Source organism: Caretta caretta, chromosome 26, assembly GCF_965140235.1.
Source record: "Caretta caretta isolate rCarCar2 chromosome 26, rCarCar1.hap1, whole genome shotgun sequence".
Classification (NCBI taxonomy): Eukaryota; Metazoa; Chordata; order Testudines; family Cheloniidae; genus Caretta; species Caretta caretta.
In genome coordinates this window covers 1,926,703-1,944,723 of record NC_134231.1, presented here as the reverse complement: position 1 = coordinate 1,944,723, position 18,021 = coordinate 1,926,703, and the positions used below count along the sequence as shown (strand labels likewise).

The window sequence follows — 18,021 nt, the reverse complement described above, 5'->3', positions numbered from 1 at the left end:
ACACGGCTGTTACTCTGAAACCAGGAGCACAGTGTGGTCCTGGGTAAAAGATGGCACAGCAGCGGGCAGCTGTAGTTAGTAATATTGACACTGTACACCCAGCATGTAGGATTTTGTAGAGGCCCAACACCAAGAGAAACGTTGCCGTGGAAACTAAAGAAAGAAAGAACATTCCCCTGCTGGGTTTGTCACCCGGCACCCTGGCAACTCCTGTGTGCTCAGAAAGAGAAGCCGGTGTGAGGCTGCAGACAGGCTGTGCCCCCGCCCAGCCTGGCAGGTAGGGGGTAAGCCCGGAGTGGGAAGGGTAAAAAGGAAACGCGAGGCTTGAGGCAGCCAGTCAGGGTTAATATTCAGTAACTAGCAACACAGGCAAGGAACCCTGCTTTTAACAGAGTTTTTGTCGGCCAGTGACCCTGGAAGACCCCACCCCATTAAGGAAACACACATAGATTCAGACAAGTTTGTTTGTTAAATAAGAACAACCCTGAGCTCTTACCTAGCGCTTCTCACAGCACTGTGCACAGGAGGCCGCTATCAATACCCCATTTTACAGATGCGCTCAGTTCCCCTGCAATGGGGGCGCTCAGCCTTTGAAGTGTCTCTCATGAAAAGACCACACCAAAAACCTTCAGGTGGGAGAGGGCGCTGAGGGCCCAGCGCTTCCCATCATTGCTGGCTTTGAACAAATTTCCTTTCCTTTTGCTGAGTACCATTGGCACGTGGTGCGACACAGCACATCAGTAACCGGGAATGAGCAGCTCCGCTTCCCTCCCATCGCTGCTAAGGACCGCTTTGATCCTCCCTCTCACTTGGCTACTGCCTGTGCAAAGCCAGGGATTCCTTCACACGGTCTCCCTTCTCCCCAGCCAAAAGAGAAAATCATGGCTCTTCAGTTGTATTCATGCTCCTGTGGAGACAGTTCCAAAATCCCCATTTGTGCCTGTCTGGCTCTTCTCTGTTTTCTTGCTGTTTCAGTCCAGCAGAGGCGGCTGTTTCCCCTCCAGCCACTGACCCCTGGCCAGCCCTTTTAGCTCCTAGCCTGCCACATGGGCTCTTCATTCACCCTGCACATGGTTGCTAGATGGTAGGAAAAATAACTCTCAGGTGGTCCTGCTAACGGGCTGGGAGGATGCTTGGCGGGAAGGTCTCATACCTTCCAGCTTGCCCAGGGATGGTGTGGCAGATTCTTGCTTCCACATAACCTGCTCAGCCAGCTAAGAGTCAAAGCACTGTTTCCATTTCTGGGAGGTCCCAGGAATGTATATTGCAAGCCCTGACAGCTTAGCTGACAGGGTGGACAAATGCTAGGATTTCTTTGCTAATGATCCTTCTCCCAAGTGTTCATCAGGCATTGGAGTAAAACACGAGTTAACAAAAACAAAACAGGGTCTTAAATGGTGGAACTGTCTAGGGACTTATACGTTTCCTGCCTGGAAATCCATCCTGTCATAATTGGACTCTTGTGGTGTCATCATCTCACTAGTTCTCTAGGCACCACAGACTTTTCCAGGCTAGACATGACCTAGCTTTCTAGTGCAACAAAACATGCAGCCTTCCTCCTTCAGAGGGGCAAAGCCTTTTCTGGCTTTATTTATGTGTCACAAAGTAGAACACAAGCTGTGAGCCACCCTTGCACTAAGCCCTCAGAGGAGAGGAACTAGGCTGAACAGCCAGGATGAGGTTAGGAATCTGAGGTGCAAGGTATTCAGGCATGTGTGCCATGCTGGGCCCAGAACCTCCTGGTTCTGCCAGTACTGGCTTCTCCCTCAGCTCATGCCCAAACTGAGTTTATGCAGCCTGATGGGATCCCGTTATTGGACAGACACAAGAAAAAAGAATGTCCGCATTTTGGGTACATGACCCACAAGAGAGAGAAGAAAACTAACTAAATGGAGCCCCATAAATTATAAGATTTCGTTCTGTAGCAATGGCAAATTAAACTGTTCAGAAAGCCAATCCAGTGTGTGCTTTGGCTCCATGATAACTTTTCCAGCCTGTGGACTCTGGTGCCAAACACCTTCTGGCCTGCTCTTATTTTCAGAGATCCTGCTCCTCTCAGGGTTATCCTTCTCTAGGGACATTCCTCATGTTATCAGTTCTTGTTTGGTTCCTCTTTGCGTTTCAGTGCAGGGGGAGGGAAGGGGAGAATAGGAACCAGAATTGGCAGCAAGTGGGGCCCAAGCAAGTGAATCCAAGCTGCAGGCAGGGAAGCCAGGCTGGCTTCTAAAGGAACTCAAACAAATTTACTGACCTCTGCTTTGGAGGGCAGAGGTACCCCATTATAGTCCAATCTCTATTGTTACTCAGCTTTCTGACCCACTTTTCTAAGCTCTTGGTGGGGGTGGGGGGGCATATTATCGTTTTGCACCAATAAATGGAAAGAAAGAATACTGCAGGATCAGGACATAGTAAAATGCCTCTTCTGGATTTCATCCCCAAATCCCAGAGCCAGATTCTGATCTCAGGCTTTGTCTTGGCTAGGAAGTGTGGTCAAGTTCTGCTCCTGCCTAGGCTAGAACATGCCCAGCTGACATCAAGCTTGGGCGTTCTCCTAGAGCTACTCAAGGAAAAGCGTCATGTTTAGTCGGGGCTTAGCTAGCACGGTTAGCTAAGCCTGACCTAGCCGTGACACCTTCGTCCCCGTCACGACAAAGCCTCAGTGTACAGCTGGAGTGACTCTACTGCAGTCAGAAGAGCTACCTACCTTTACATCAGTGCAACCAAGACCAGAAGCTGGCCCCAGAGTGTTTAAACACGGCCTCATCTCGATGCTGGGCCAGAGACAGGGCGAAGCTGGAATGACAGACGCACGTGCAGAGAGCCCCCTGACGCTCTGGAAAGCGGCCTCTACACACCTTGTCTCTGGTTTCCTAGTTTATACTGCGCACACACAAACACACGCGCACACACACACACACACACGCACACCTTCCATTTGGCTCTGAAGGCTACGCATGTATTTTGTCAGTCAAACTCTAAGCCACCCCTTCTGTATGCTGCTGTTTCTCACCATGAGCCAGTCAGTCCTGGAAGCTGGTTGCAGCAGGAGTGGTTGTCTGGTGATAACAGGCTTGTCTAGGCATGGACTGTGACTTTAAGAAGCCTATTGTGGGTCTTGCATTTGGGTCCAGCCCTCCGAGCCCTTCCCTTGGGAACATGAGATTCCCCATTTCTCTGACACACAAAGGTGCTGAGAAGCTGCCACTGGGCAATAACCTGCTGAGACAGTGATTACCAGAGAATTTTTGCAGCAGCTGTATTAGCCTCCCCTCCGTCCCCCATCTCCTTCCCTCCCGGCTAGCTGGGAGCTGTGTGGGGAAAGCAAAAGCTGTCAGGGAGAAGCTGGGATGGGAGGAGGCAGGAAGAATCTACTCTGGTTTGGTCTGTAAGGAAGGAGATGGTTTGAGCGGGGAGGCAGGGAGTTGGGGGTAATGAAATGCCAGCCCTGGGAGGAGAGGGGTCTCAAACAAGTGGCTGGTCCAGGGAGTTGATAATGGATCTCTCCTTGGCCACGGATTACAATACAGCCAAGGTCACTGACCAGAAGTAGTTACCGTCCGATGCTGTTCAGCCCCCTTGGCTGAAATGAGCTGGGTGGGTCTCACTCCTGTTCCTTGACATCCCCCTTCACACTTTGCAGCGGCTGGCAGGCTCTGCCGAGGACGCAGCACGGGTCGAGCCATGGAGCCTGAACTCCCCTCTCGCCCCTCGCAGTGGAAGCAGCTGCTTGTACCTGTCCCATATCTGTTCTGTCCTCCAGCCAGGCAGCCAATCGGGCCCTTCAGCGTTTCTGAATTCAAATAGCAATGCAAGAAGGTGGGTGGCTCTGTAGGTCCGTGAGCCCTTTGGGGTTAGTTTGCTTGCTGCCATGAGCTACAGAGACACATGCAATTGCCTACCATGCATGGGGTGGCTTCATCTTTCAGGCTAGATGACTCTCCCTCCCGCCATGTGCCACTCCACTACAGCAGCCCTGCTTTTGCTCAGCTGCATCCCCAGCAACAGGGCTACTCCACTACACCACTGGCCATTATTTGCAATTGGTTTGCTGCATGTTTGTTAGCCAGGGAAATTCGCTCTAAATCACGCAGCCCCATCGGTTTGCCTCAAGCCTCCATCCCCCACTGGATGGGCAGTGGGGATATTTATGGCCGGCTGCTCCTTTGCAGTGTGAGCCCTGCTTTGGCAGCTCTATATAAAGCCATGACTTGCCTGTGTTAATGGTCCTACCCCACGTGTTTGGGCTGCTGGGTGGGATAGGGAGGGGATTGATTTTATTGATGTTCTTGCTACAAGGTTGCACATGATTAACTCAGTCTCTTAGCGACTTCATCATAATTCCCAGTGTGTTCATTAGTTATTATTATGTAGATGGCCGTGTCAGAGCAGCTTCTAGCTGGGATCAGCTCATGCAGACTCCTTGGCACTCACCTGAGAGATGCAGCATATGGCCCATGAGGGCCTCAGCTCACATCTGCGCCAGGGGAGCATGCAGGGTGCGTGCACCATGCATCCGCTTGTGTGGTACCAGGCTGCTAGAGCTGCTTCTGCTCGCCCGCACCCATGAGTGCACTGCTTCTAGCCCTGGAGAACTGGGTTCGTGACACTGTGCTGGCCCTGCCTGCTCACAGCCAGGGAAGCAGCAGGCAGAACAGAGGGAGGGGACAAGGGGCTGGTGTCACCAACGCAAATATCACCATTGTGACTAACAGCCATTGATGGACCTATCCTACAGGAACTTATCTCATTCTTTTTTGATCCCACTTATATGTTTGGCCTTCCCAACATCCCCTGGCAATGAGTTCCACAGGCAGTGCGTTGTGTGAAAAAATACTTCCTTCCATTTGTTTTAAACCTGCTGCCTGCTAATTTCATTGGGTGTCCCCTGGTTCTTGTGTTATGCGAAGAGGTAAATAACACCACCTTACTCCCTTTCTCCACACCATCCATGATTTTATAGACCTCTAACATCTCCCCCCTTAGTCGTCTCTTTTCCAAACTGAACAGTGCAAGTCTTTTTATTCTCTGCATATGGAAGCTGTTCCATAATCCGAATAATTTTTGTCATCCTTCTCTGTACCTTTTCCAATTCTAATACATCTTTGTTGAGATGGGGTGATGAGACCTGCTTGCAGTATTCAAGGGATGGGTGCACCATATATTTATATTGTGGCATTGTGATATTTACTGTCTTATTATCCATCCCTTTCCTAATAGTTCCCCACATTCCGATACCATATTCTGATACCCTTCCTCCGACTGAGTCGTACCACACTCCACAAACTGTTCCAGTTGGGCCACTGGGAATAAGGTGCCGCCCAGCCTGAGCAATGGTAGGGACCGGACTCGGGCCCTTTGCCTGCAGTGCCAGTACTGGGGGATGTTAGAGATCTAGCATGTTTTAAAGGTGGGTGAGGTTTTACATGGGTCACTACAAGCCCTAGGGGGATGGATAAAGACCCTGGCAGATGGGGGGAGTTGCACAGATATCACCTTACCAAGCAGCCCTGCCCATACTGTCCCTCCAGCTGTCCCTTTCTAGCCGTTCACATTTTATATCACGAGTGCCTCGGCACTCGAGCTCCACCCCATGCAAGAGAGATGTCTGTCTCTTCCTATCCATCTTTCCTTGGCACTCTCCATCCTTCCCTCATGGTGGTGCATGGCTGTGTTACAAGGGAGTGATCACCTAGAGTATTACCGCTGCGAGTATCCACCCCAGAGTTTCTGCAGGTTTTTCTAGAGCTTTGGTAATTTAGGAAAATATGTTTCATCCATCACCCATCCTTGTTCCTTGCTCCCCAGGATCAGCATTTTTATAATTGATTAGCATTCTGCCAGAAAGGAATTGATTTAGCGAGGCCCACACAAGGCTGGGATTTATAGCTCTTTGTATTAATAAAGCATTACGTTCCTAGCAGGCTTTTGTTTCTGTTATGAATTCATAATGACATGATGAAAGAGGGACTGGGGCTTACAGCAGCTTAAAATAAACCAGAATGAGGGCTCTGTAGCCAAGAAGTTCTGAGAAAAAGAACTAGGAAAGACATACAGAATGAGGAACAGGGAAAAATACAAGAGAATTTGCTGAGCATTCTACAGCAAACCTATGGAACATTCAGTGGAACAGTCCCTTCCCAGCCAAGGAAAGGAGCAGACAACACTGAGCCAAATGTAGCCCATGCACCAGCCAAAAGCCGTGTCTACCTTCTGGTAAGTCACTATGCATTGCTCCTCTCTGGGGCCCCGACCCAGCAGAGCACTTACGCATGTGCAGTGGTAGACGCAGTGATTTCAATGGGATTGATTTCAATGGGATTGATTTTCATGTGCTTGAAGTTAAACCCTTGATTCTGTACCTTGCTGGATTGGAGGCGGAGGGATTGTCATCGGGTGGGGCTCAGCCCTGCAGACTGGGTGATCTATGCCAAACAAGTCTTTGTCCTCAAGAGCCTGCCATCTACGGGTAGAAGAGAGCACAATACATTCCTCAGCCAGCAGTTGCAACACCACAAACAGGACCCTGCCCTCAGAGGTGGGTGGGGTGGAGCGGGGAATGGAACTCTTAACCAATCTTGTTTCCAGGCAAATATCCCTAGGAGAGATGGGCCTGACCTGTAACCACCTCTCAAATGCGGGGGAACTCCCCATTGGGATCCCAAAGGCCACCCACTGGGTGGGAGGCTGAATAGCAACAGAAGGGCTTGAAACTAAAGAAAACTTTCCCCAGAGTCTCTCAGGCGGGGTGGGTGGCTCTTCACTCGCCAAGGTTCTGCGCTGTTCGGCCACCATGTCCCAGGCAGCGAGAGGGCTGGTTCTCATCCCTTAGCATTAAATGAGCTGGGAAAAGGCCAGGGAAGGAGTGTTCTGGGCCATCGGCTCCCCTCGGAGGATGAGCCACAAGCATCCTGGGCAGCGGGCATTTGGCTGCCCTCTTGGCTCAGACAGTCTGGAGCGTCTTTCAAAATGCCAGAGATGTACATTCCAAAATGTTCCCCCCCTGCTTGCCGTGGTGTCACGTTCCCTGCTCTGCAGAGTACGTGAATTCCTGACTAACAGGCTCCTCGGCCATGCTCCAGGGCAGCTCCCTGTCACCGCCTGGCATCCAAACCTCCTTGGATTGACAGCCGTGGTCTCTCTCCTCATGCTGAGATGAGCTGTGCCGGATGCGCAGACCCCGTCAGCTGGCAGCACTGCCAAAGAGCATGATCCACGGCCGTGCTGAAATCCCGAGTTCTGGGGAAACTTCCTCTGCATAACAATTTGTTTCCTGAAGTGCTGCTGGCCCCACTGGGGAGAGTTCTCTCTGCCAGATAGTTCTCCGAAATCTTCATCCTCCCCACTCAACACTGTGTCCTGGGGAGGCTTCCATGGAAACTGGGAGCCTTTGTTACTTATTTCCCCACCTGACTTCACTACCTTCCTCCGAATGACACAGTGAGTAGCCCTGGATACAAATGAAGTCACAGTCTGGCCCCAGGTTAAGCCCATCCCATAGAAAGACTGGGAGCTAGTCTGTGCCATTTGGACTAGACTGAAGATTTGGGGGCTTGCGTATGACTTATATATGCCCCTCCCGCTCCCACTTCTGACTCCAAGAACAGCTACAAAGAAAGGAGACCAAAAAACCCAAAGGAATCTAAACCAAGGCAGGAATGACACTTGGAGGAGGAGTCTCTCCACAATGGATTTTCAGTTCTCCCACAACTCATCGGCGGCTCTTTGTGCTTCCACATGGAAGAGAATGCACCCAGATGATGATGCTTATTGCTCCTTCCATCACCTCCCTCCCTCGTCTCTTTCATCTAACTGCTGCATCTCCTCAGAATCCTAGAGTCTGCGCTCTTCACTGCTTGTTTGTACAGCACCCAGCACAATGGGGCACTGACCCCGACTGGGGTCTCTAGGTACAGATACTAGATGATTATAATCAGCTCATTTTTGGCCCACCGATTACAGCATCTAACAAACAACTACGAAACTTCCCTGCAGATCAGAGTTAACAGCCCACCCCTAGTCAGGCTGGTGATCATTATGATGACAGCACATAACGGGCCTCAACTGAGATTGGGTCCACCTTGTGCTGGGTGCTGCACGGTGAGAGAAGCTCCGTGCCCAAAAGAGGGGAAATGACACCCAGGCCACCCAGCAGCACCGCTGGGAATAGGATCTGGGAATAGGATCTTGTGTCCTAGCCACTGGGCCACCCTGCCTCTCTCTCCATCAGCCTATCCTGCTTTGAATTTCCCGGTGGCTGGCAGTTTGCCCTAAGTTTGGTGATCATGTCTCAGCCTGTGAATGGGGCATGTTTGGTCAGCTGTTCGTGCGCCCTGGCTCCAAGTTACACGCACCGCATTCTGGTTATTTTAGTGGAACAGAAATCCTTCAAACAACGGCACGCACCCTATGGGTTAGAAAGACGGGATGCTGATATTGTCTTAGCTAAGCTCTTTCTGTTACAAAGTCATAAGGACTGGTCAAGACTAGATTTATCCGTAGTCGAGAAAGCAAAGTCCCTTTGTAAGGACATTGCAAGATAACCAGTTCTTGGATATTCTAGCTCACTGACTAAGCCCTGCTTGGAGAGGGGCCAGAGAAATAGTGCCCAGTGAGTCCAAAGATCACGTTAAGGCCTCCTTTCCAGAGAAGCTGAGCAACTGAAGCTCTCCCTGACTTCGCTTGGAGTCATAAGGGCTCAGCAGCTCTGAAAAACAGGCCCTAAAAAGAGCTCAGCCCCTAATCAGGGCCAGATTCACAGGACAGCCCAGCTCATCGGATGCTGAAAATGCAGCTATCAGTGTCACAACGGGAGCTATCAGGTGCTGACGCACACTTGTGAAGACCTGGTGGCCCCAATTCCAAGTGCTGAATTCTGCAGAGACTGACCCCGAGCTCTTTTGGAAACGTGGCTGTAAATGTTTGCTCCTGAGCTTTAGGTCCAGGTGCCCCATCTGCCCCCTGAATGAAGGATTCAGGCACTGGGCTGGCTTCTAACAGCAGCCTGGCCCTTCCCAAGAGCTCTGACAGACAGACATTTCTAGCTACAGGCTGGCACAAAGACTAGCCTTAGTTAACTCCTTTTCAGTCTTCCCAAGGAGTTTTGATGGCTGCTGCTAGGGGTTCGTAACTGGGACTTACCCAGTCTCAAGCTGGTCGATACCAGCAGCAATCACCTTTGTTACCCACCAGAAAAGGCAACAAAAGCCAAAGGAAAAGGAGTACTTGTGGCACCTTAGAGACTAACCAATTTATTTGAGCATGAGCTTTCGTGAGCTCACGAAAGCTCATGCTCAAATAAATTGGTTAGTCTCTAAGGTGCCACAAGTACTCCTTTTCTTTTTGCGAATACAGACTAACACGGCTGTTCCTCTGAAAAAAGCCAAAGGGAAAGGCCTCTGTCCCCCGATCGCCCCATCCGGCACCATGCATGTGTGTTGGCAGTGACAAGGGAGCACGCTGTTTTCTCCAAAGCTGATCTGCGCCTGTCATGGGGACATCGAGAAAGCACTTTATCTACCGCATGCTAGTCTCCCAGCCCTTTGTGCAGGAACACAGCGTAAAGTAGGCCTCAGTTACTAAGGACAAGGGAGAAGATAAGCTGTAAAACTCACTCAAGTGCAGCAGGAGTGACGACAAAAGAACTGGTGAGAGACAACAAGCAGAGAGGGAAGAAAGTAACGATATTTGTTGTACACAAACAGCATGTGAACAAAGTACGATACGTAGAGGGACTGGTTCTGAAAAGAACCTTCCCAATCGCAGAGCGTGTGACACAACAGAATGGAAGACGCAGGCATCAGTATACAGTTCATTATGAATATTAAGTCACAAACATTCATATTCTTTGGATTTGTGGTATAACCCTCTATCTACCCCCTACACTTGAGCCCCATCAACTCACGAGTAGTGTGATTGTTTGCCAATAAAATAAAACCTGGGTGATGAGTCCTGAGTCCTCGGGATCCCTGGAACAAGGCGATTTGTTGTCTCCAGCCTGTCTGAGCCTGAGGAAACTGCAACCAAGAAAAAAAACCACCTAAGTCCTTTTGTGCTACCAGCCCATGGTTTCACAGCAATACTCACCACCCAGCCCAGGGAGTGGTAGCTTGTCGTTCTGCAGGGACAGACCAGAGAGAGGGGACAGAAAAAGAACACTCGAATCATTGAATCATCGAATATCAGGGTTGGAAGAGACCTCAGGAAGTCATCTAGTCCAACCCCCTGCTCAAAGCAGGACCAATCCCCAACTAAATCATCAAAACCATTGTCCCTAGAGCACTGGCCAATGTATTCCCATGAAGGGTTTAGCCACCCCCATGATGACTCACCTGCCTTACTATAGAGACCCCAGCCAAGACCAGGGCCCATTGCGCTAGCCGCTGTATTCATTCCTTATATCCATACTGAAAATCAAGATCAAGCGAGCTTTTACCCTTCTGCTCCACAGACCACGGGAGGTTTCTGTCCTCCCTGAGCTTGCCTCAGGACACCTGCATTACGGTTTGACAGGTGTACTGCCCTAATCCAATGCCCACCAGACACTGTCCCCAGAGAAGGTCATGCCCACTTGGAGCCAGAAGCAAGAGCCCCTCGGGGCTCGCCCTCCTGCCTCACCGGGTAAGTGAGAACACACATGGAGAGAACTGCCCTAACCCGAAGAGTCTAAGGAGACCAGGGTGGGAGGGGACCAAGTACTGTGAGGGGAAATGACTTGCCCTAGGTCAGACAGCAGATGAGTGGCAAACTGGGAATCGAATCGTCCCCCAGTTCCAAGGCCAGTGCCCTATGCCCTAGACCATCCTGGGCTCCCCTCCAGTCTGCATTAATAGCACCTGACTAATGGGGGCTCCCCATAGCCTGGTGCTCATATGAACACTCAGGATTACCTCCTGGCTCCTGGCCTTCTTCCTGCCTCTCCATTCATCTGCCCTGGTGCACGAGTTTCCTTGCCACACAGCAGACCGAAAAGCCAGAGGCAGCGTTAACACGTGAGGCCAGGAGGGCTGGCAAGTCCAAGTAATGCCCCTCGCAAAGCTGCCAGGCTGGGGGAGAGGCAGCTTTGCCTCTCGCTGCAGGGGGCCGCAGCCCCAGATGATGCAGTCTGCTAGGGTCGCCTACTTCAGTGCAAGCTAGGAGCACATGGCCCACAGTGACTGTCCCCTCCTTGGGTCTTGTCCAGCTCACGCCTCTTTGCACCTGGCCCTTGGACACAGCTGCCATCACTCATGAGCCCGAGCACAGCCTGGGCCTGCCCCCAGCCCCTGCTAACAAACTCCAGTGTTAAGCCACAGGCCCTTCTGCCTCTGCAGGACTCAAAAGCTGGGCCAGAGGCCTGCTGCCAGGCAGCGCTTCTGGAGCCTCAAGGCTCTAGGAGCCCCGGTGCTCCCTGTGGCCAGCTGGGGAAATCCTTGCCAGGAGGATCCCAGGGAGTGGCTGTGAGTTCCTGCAGCACGACCCTCCCTTCCTGCCATAGAGCGAGAGTTGGGAGGCTCTGTGCGTGCGTCTAGGCCCCACTTGGCAGCCGAGACCCACAGCCAGCAGAGTCAAATAGAGCACACACCCCCCACGCGCCCTCCCCACACAGGCTCTGGCATTACGCTGTTCTTGGGAGCTGGGGAGCAGCTAAACCAGGGGCACAATGGGAGGGGGCACCCCTATGGATTTGCAAGAGATAATGTGGGGGGGGGGGAACCTGACAAGAGAGGCAGCGGCAGGTGTGGGAGACAGCCTCACCTAACGGTCAGAGCACAGGCCCGCGAGTCAGGGGCTCAGTCAGCCCCGGACCTTCTGTGTAACCCGGTGGAGTGATGCCTTAGCCTCCATCTGCCCGCGTCCCCCACCTGGGACGTGGGGAAATGACACTGCTGCACGTCTGGAAAGTGCCCCGAGATCCTCTGGTGACAGGGGGCTGGGAAGTGTCAGGAGTACTGCAATTCTCTCCCCAGCTGACGTAAACCAGCGTCTCTCAATTGTCTCAGCTGGCACAGGCCACTGTTCAAAGGTACGTGGCACCACCCTAGGCCAGGGCACACGGCATCCACAATCACCCTAATTTATCATGTGACCAGCTAATGACTGGCTAATTAAAATGCTTTAAGAGCACAGCTTTGTGGGAGCAGAGCACCCAGTGAGCATTAGAAATACCAACCCTAATTGGATTGTGATCAGTTATTCAAGTATCTTTAAGACATTGTTAGCGGAGCTCCTGGGACAGCTTTTGTATCGAGCGCACTGGAAGAACCTGGGGTTCCTGGGCGTGGAGCAGCAATTGCACATGGTATGCAGAGTGTCTGCCACTAGTTAGAACTGTGGCCGGAGCTTAAATGCACCCTGGGGCTCCTAAGCGCACCCCTGCCAACCAGCTGCTCCTCAACGCTCTTAGCTTCTGCTGAGGTGGTGCAAAGCATTTCCTAAAGCTTTCAGTCCTTGGCATTTTCTGTTGATTCTCTCCCACGGCAGTGCCAGGAGCCTTGGGCTGTGATTGGTCCACAGCTGCAATTCAGACTGAGGTCCTAAGGCGTGTGGTACAGGGGCACTTCCCCAAGGGGCAGGACGGTTTGTTAAAATAGCATTGCTGAGGACTGGCTAGTGCCAGAGTTTGGGGTCTTGGGCAACATCACACAGGGGCCCCTGCCTGGGACAATAAACTCCACCCGTTGCAAGCTCTGCATCCATTGCAAAGCCTCTGATAACTTGGGGGCCTGAGCAGGAGGCTAGGGCCTGCAGACCAGGCAAGTACCATCCCACCCCTGCTTGCTGGCCTGGGTGACGTGTACTGGGTGTCTCACTCCACTTCCTAATGCACGGTCACTTTTGGGACGTGGACTCCCATTGCTAGGTGGTTGGCAGCCTGAGCACAGAGGCTAAGGACTGCATGGACCACGGAGACTGAAGTCCCCTCTCTTATCCCAGAGAGCAAAGTCAGCACTTGGACTCAGACCCCCCTGTGTGCAGCATGGGCCTGCTTGACATCATTTAGTTTTCCAGGGCTCGATTAGCTTTTGTGTGATATGTTCTCACCTGTGCAAGCTTCATGCCAGCGTGTGTGATGGGGCAGCCCAACTGCGGAGTACCCAGGGGAGGGTCAGGCTCCGTTCTGATCTGCGTGGGAAGCAGCTGGGCTTTGGCAGGAGCTGGAATTACCTGCAGCTGTCATGTTTCATAGCTGATGTTTTGTCTGGATGAAATTGAGCTGACAGTTTGCATTTGATGGAGTCCGGCGCTTGAGCTGTCAATCTGAGTGATGTACAGTGGGAGAGCCTGCTGAATAACACTCAGAGCCCCTGCGCTGCCAAGCTCCTGCTTCAAAAGGGCTTGATTGTTCTTTGCATGTGGTGGAGAATCAGGGAGTCCCACAGCCTGGTCACCCAGGCCAGGGTTCTTGCAGCAGCTGGGCTGGATCCACCGGCACTGCTGTCACATACGCAGCACCACGGCTCCAAAAAGGCACGTTGCCCTTCGCTGTGCACGTGCTGAGACAAAGACCAGCATGCACAGGCACGCGTGCATTGCCCATAGGTGCATTGCACACACACACACACAGACACATTGACACGCTAACGTGCATTGTACACAGACACACCCAGTGCACTCTTTGCCCATGTTATAACCTGTAGCAAAGCCCGTTGCAGAAGGCGAAGTGCACGATGAAGGGGCTTTCACCTCTAAGCAGGAATCTAAGATCTCCCCTTTCATTATGCACCAGCCTGTGGTCAGTTTCACCTTGGAGGCGTGTGGGCCAGGGCAGGCAGCTCTCAGCTCCTGTGGCTGACTGCCATCCATTAGCACTGGGCTGGAGCCACAGCCTCACTCCTGCCCAGCTTCCTGCATTATCTGTATCAGCAGCCCTCTGGCTCTCCAGTGGCAAAATGATTTCCTCTGAGGAAGTAATTTATGGCTGGAACGCTGCCCTGGCTCAGCCTCTGTGATCCCGCTCCGGACCCGAGTGCAGGGGCCCTGGAGCATTTTCCACGGCGTCACCAGGGCGGCTGCGAGGCAGAGGTGATGACCCAAGGCTGGGGGTTGTCATGGGGGCTCTGCAGGCAGAGGAGAGAGCCTGCAGAGCCTTGCACATGGTTCACTGACTTAGAAAAACACACACACGAGTTGTGGTCACAACTCCCCTGCTGGCCACGCGGCAGCTCATCCCTTAGAACCCCCAGAGAATTCTTAGGCCCTTTAGTGTGGTGCAGCAGATGAGTATCTGCACACATGGGGCATTTACTGACCATTAACACTTAGCACGCAGCAGCGCCCCGATGGGAGAGCTGTCCTGGCCCAAGCTGCGTCTGAGGTGTCCCCTCGGACATGGGATGCACCTTCCCATCCCACACTTACTGCAATCCCTGGACACTGGAGGCAGATTCTCCTAGTCAAACATGGCTGCCAGTTTACTTGGTTTCACCCCCTTCAGCCTGGTGTGTGGGAAGCAACCCCACACTGACCTTGTATTAACATGCCGGGCCTCTGCAGCATGCAGGAGATCCCCCTGTCCTGCAGTTGCTGCGTATGGCTACGGGGATGGGCAGGGGACACAGGGAGGTTGGCACATCCCCTCACAGACTGAGCAAAGTGTTTGGCCAAGTAGAAGCAAACACAGGCTGTTTTGAAGGGGTCCTCCACGCTGGAATGAGCCAAGGACAAGCGCAGCAGTCTTTGATTGTCAGGCGGTGGCTTGTTTGTAGCCATGCCCGCAGGGCTCAGTCAGATGGGGAGAAAGGCACATGTGAGCGCAATGTCATTTCCCTCAGGCTGGATCAATGCAGGGTGTCACAAACACCGGCTGGAAGGGGCTGAAAGACGCAAAGAACACTCTGTGCCCAGCGCAGCAGGACCAGGCCCATCCCGCACTGCCAGTGGCGGGCACCTTGGGGGCACATGGAATGTCAGACCCGTGCACTTGTCCCTGTGTGCGCTCGGGTGCGGAGGGACTGGGAGGCTGTGTTGGGTGGCTACCCCTGCCCCTCTCATTAGTACCGGGGCTGTCCCCTCTTGGTTACTAAGCCAAGCAGCAGCTTTTATGAGAACCGCATGCGCAGACCTGGCGTAAATCGGGAGTGCCAGTACAGGGACTTTGGGAGGTTACAATTATCAAACAATTTCTGCTGAATTACATGCTCCCACATCAGCAGGTCATTCCCCCTACCTCCCTGCTCTGCTACTTGAACAGCTGCTAGGAGCAAGCTCTATATTTGTTTGGGTTACTGCAAACCCGAGAGTAAACTTAACAAACTGGACTGCAACGGAGATGGATTGCCTTCTGGGCCCAGCTTTCTCCCTCTGATCTACTTAGGCTGCCCTAGCTCAGATGGTTGGGATGGGAAGCTTAAGTGACTTATCTGGCTTTAACAGCATCACACAATCGGCAGAGCAACAAGACTTCAGCTTTCTATTGGGCCGAGGGGGCGCACAGGGATGGAAAGGCCCAAGGAATGAATAGCCCGGGCTTTGCTCCTGTCTCGCCAGTTAAATTGTTCTTTTAGAATTAGATTCTGGATCCTGAGTGTCAAGGTAAAATTACAAGCAAAGTTTCCTAACATAATTGGCAGCGAGACAATGTGCAATTCAGAGCTGACTAAACCAGCAAGACCCTGGGCCAGGGCCAAGAGATTGTCTGGGCCCAGTGCGGACAGAGGGCTTTAAAAGGAGAGAGAGGAAAATCTGTGAGATTGAAAGAAAGAAACCAGAATGTACAGTCCTGGGCAGAGTAACCCCTCTCCCCCCAGTGAAAAGCATGTCCTGCCATCCGCTCGGATAATCCACCCAGACAGCTACCCCAATTCACTGGGATCTTTTGCTGCAGTCATTTTTCAAGGCAATTACGTATGACCAGTCAGACTCCTAAACTCAATTGCAATGAAAAAGGCAGGTCAGCCACACTGGCTTCCAGTTAACAATGCTGAGGGGAGAGGGATGGGCTGCAGCTACCTCACCTAAAACTCAGGAAGAGGCAGGGGTTAAATATCCCAGTACCAAAGCGAGGGCATTGTCAGCCATGGGGTGGAGACCTGCCACCAGCCCGTCCATGGGCATTCATTGTAAGTTCTCGCCCTGCTAAGAGATGCCGGAGCATACACCCCAGGTAGCTGGCTCACTGGGGTTCTGCACCCCCGTGCCAGAGACATTTAAAACTAGGCAGGACAAAGCCCTGGGGAACAAACTGTAGGGACCGTCCTGGTCTGGGGCCATGGCTTAGCTGGGGCACAATTGGGTCCTTCCAGCTGAGTTCCAGTTACTGCTGACTCCATCCTCTGTCCCAGAGCCCAGCACGTCAGCAGGGAGAGCCCATTGCTCAGAACGGAGGCTGCCACTGAGTGGAAGGGGGCACTGAGGCCTGCCGGGAGGTTTTGGAAGGGCTGTCTGCAGCCATTAAGTGGTGCATTCCTGACCTGTAGCGCCTGAGGCTCTGAACACGGCCGGCGGTGCCAGGGAGATGACTCACTGAGCGTGGCAGGGCTCTGAGCTCTGACCAATGGTCACCTCGAGGTAAGTCCTGCTGGCAAGAAAGTGTAACACACAAAAGGTTAATTCCACACCTCCCTCCTTGCCCATCGCCTGGCACTGGGAAGGGGATGGTCAAGGGGCTCTCCTAATTCTCTGCTCTTCCAGGCCAATCCAGAGCTAAGTGACCCAGCCAGAGACTGCCTGGGTCCAGTGTGACTGCAGTATTTGCCACACACCATCGCAGTGCAGGGCTCATGGCCACTGTGGGCCCAAAGGCAGAGCTGTCATGGAGGGGCTCAGAGGGGCAAGGTGAAGGCCAAGAGAAGCCATCCTGTGGAGAAGGTACTGTGTGTGCTCGAGGATGGTGTCCAGGGTGCCGAGAGCTCCCAGGCCCCGGGCTTGGAGAAAAACAGAGGCCATGGAGGTAAGGTTGCTGCATACAGAAACAGGCTCCATTCCGCACAGCCTGGGCCTACACTGACACACGTTTAAAGTCTGTGTAAACACAAGCGGCGCTGGGACACTGGCTCCCTGAGAAGACTCTGGTCCCACGTTCAACTGCAGGAGGCTCAGTGTTTCCCCTAGGCGAGTTACACCGTTCTCTGGAGCAGGGAGCTGCACTCCTGAGGGGCCTCATCCCCTCACTCCAACAGGGACTCCGTGGTGCTGCCGGAGCTGCTGGGATCTAGAACAGGGACCCTTTGCCACAGAGGGGCAGGATGGCCTGGAGGGTCAGGCCGAGCTGCCCGAGATCTGGGCTCAGCTCTCTGGGTGACCTTGGACAAGTCACCTCGGCCTCAGCTCCCAGGCCCTAGCCCGCCAGGGAAGTGAGCAGGTGGGAGGGCTCAGCTCGGATAAAAGCTTGTCACTAAATAAACCAGCCCAAATGCGGGGCGCAGGGAGGGCTCCTGCTGCTCCCGTCCCCTGGCTCAGGTCGCTGCGGCTCGCTCACGCCTCGTCCCTTCCCCTGCACCACGTCACGAACACCGAGTGCTGAGGCCGCTCTCTCTCAGCGCGGGGGAGCCGCCATGTCCCAGCGTGCTCGGGTCCACGCCAGCAAAGCACAAGGAAAATCGCACGCAGCTCCCCTGCCCGTGTCCGGCCCCGCTGAGCCCAGGGAACCGGCTGTTTGCCGTGAGCTGTGGGCAAAGCAGGCGGGACGCAGGCTGGGCCCAGCTTCCCACTCAGGAAGCGTCTTACCAGTGGCACCCGGAGGCAGGGTCAGGGATGGGGCGACGGGATGTGGAAGTGCTGCCCATTGATCTTCAGTGACTGGCCGATCAGCTGGGGGCAGGGCTGCCTCCCCTCCTCCACTTTCGGAAGGGAAAATGGAGCTGAAGCCCGGCCGCTGCTGTGCTAGATGAACCGGGGCAGGCAGGCAGCAGCAGAAGCCCTGCAAGCAGGGCGCAGGCAGCAAGGAACCGTGCTGCTCGCTGGGAGTGGGCTGCAGCCCTCCCAAGGACGGTGGGCTGGGGGGAAGAGCAGAGAACTGGGACTCAGGGCGCTCATGTTCCATGTCCGGCTCTGGCCCCGATTCCACGCCGGCTCTAGGGCCGGTCACTTGAACAGCCTGTGCTT

General features: G+C 53.4%; 1 protein-coding gene across 1 annotated transcript in view; it reads right to left on the bottom strand.

Moving 5' to 3' along the window:
- Positions 1-9,771: 9,771 nt before the first annotated feature.
- The window catches only part of FGFR1 (fibroblast growth factor receptor 1), an 86,500-nt gene continuing 78,250 nt past the window's right edge, over positions 9,772-18,021 (bottom strand). Inside the window, exon 18 of the mRNA XM_075123512.1 lies at positions 9,772-10,013. Within this exon, the coding sequence (XP_074979613.1) occupies positions 9,870-10,013 (144 nt within the window). The 3' untranslated portion in view covers positions 9,772-9,869. The remainder of the gene's footprint in view (positions 10,014-18,021) is intronic.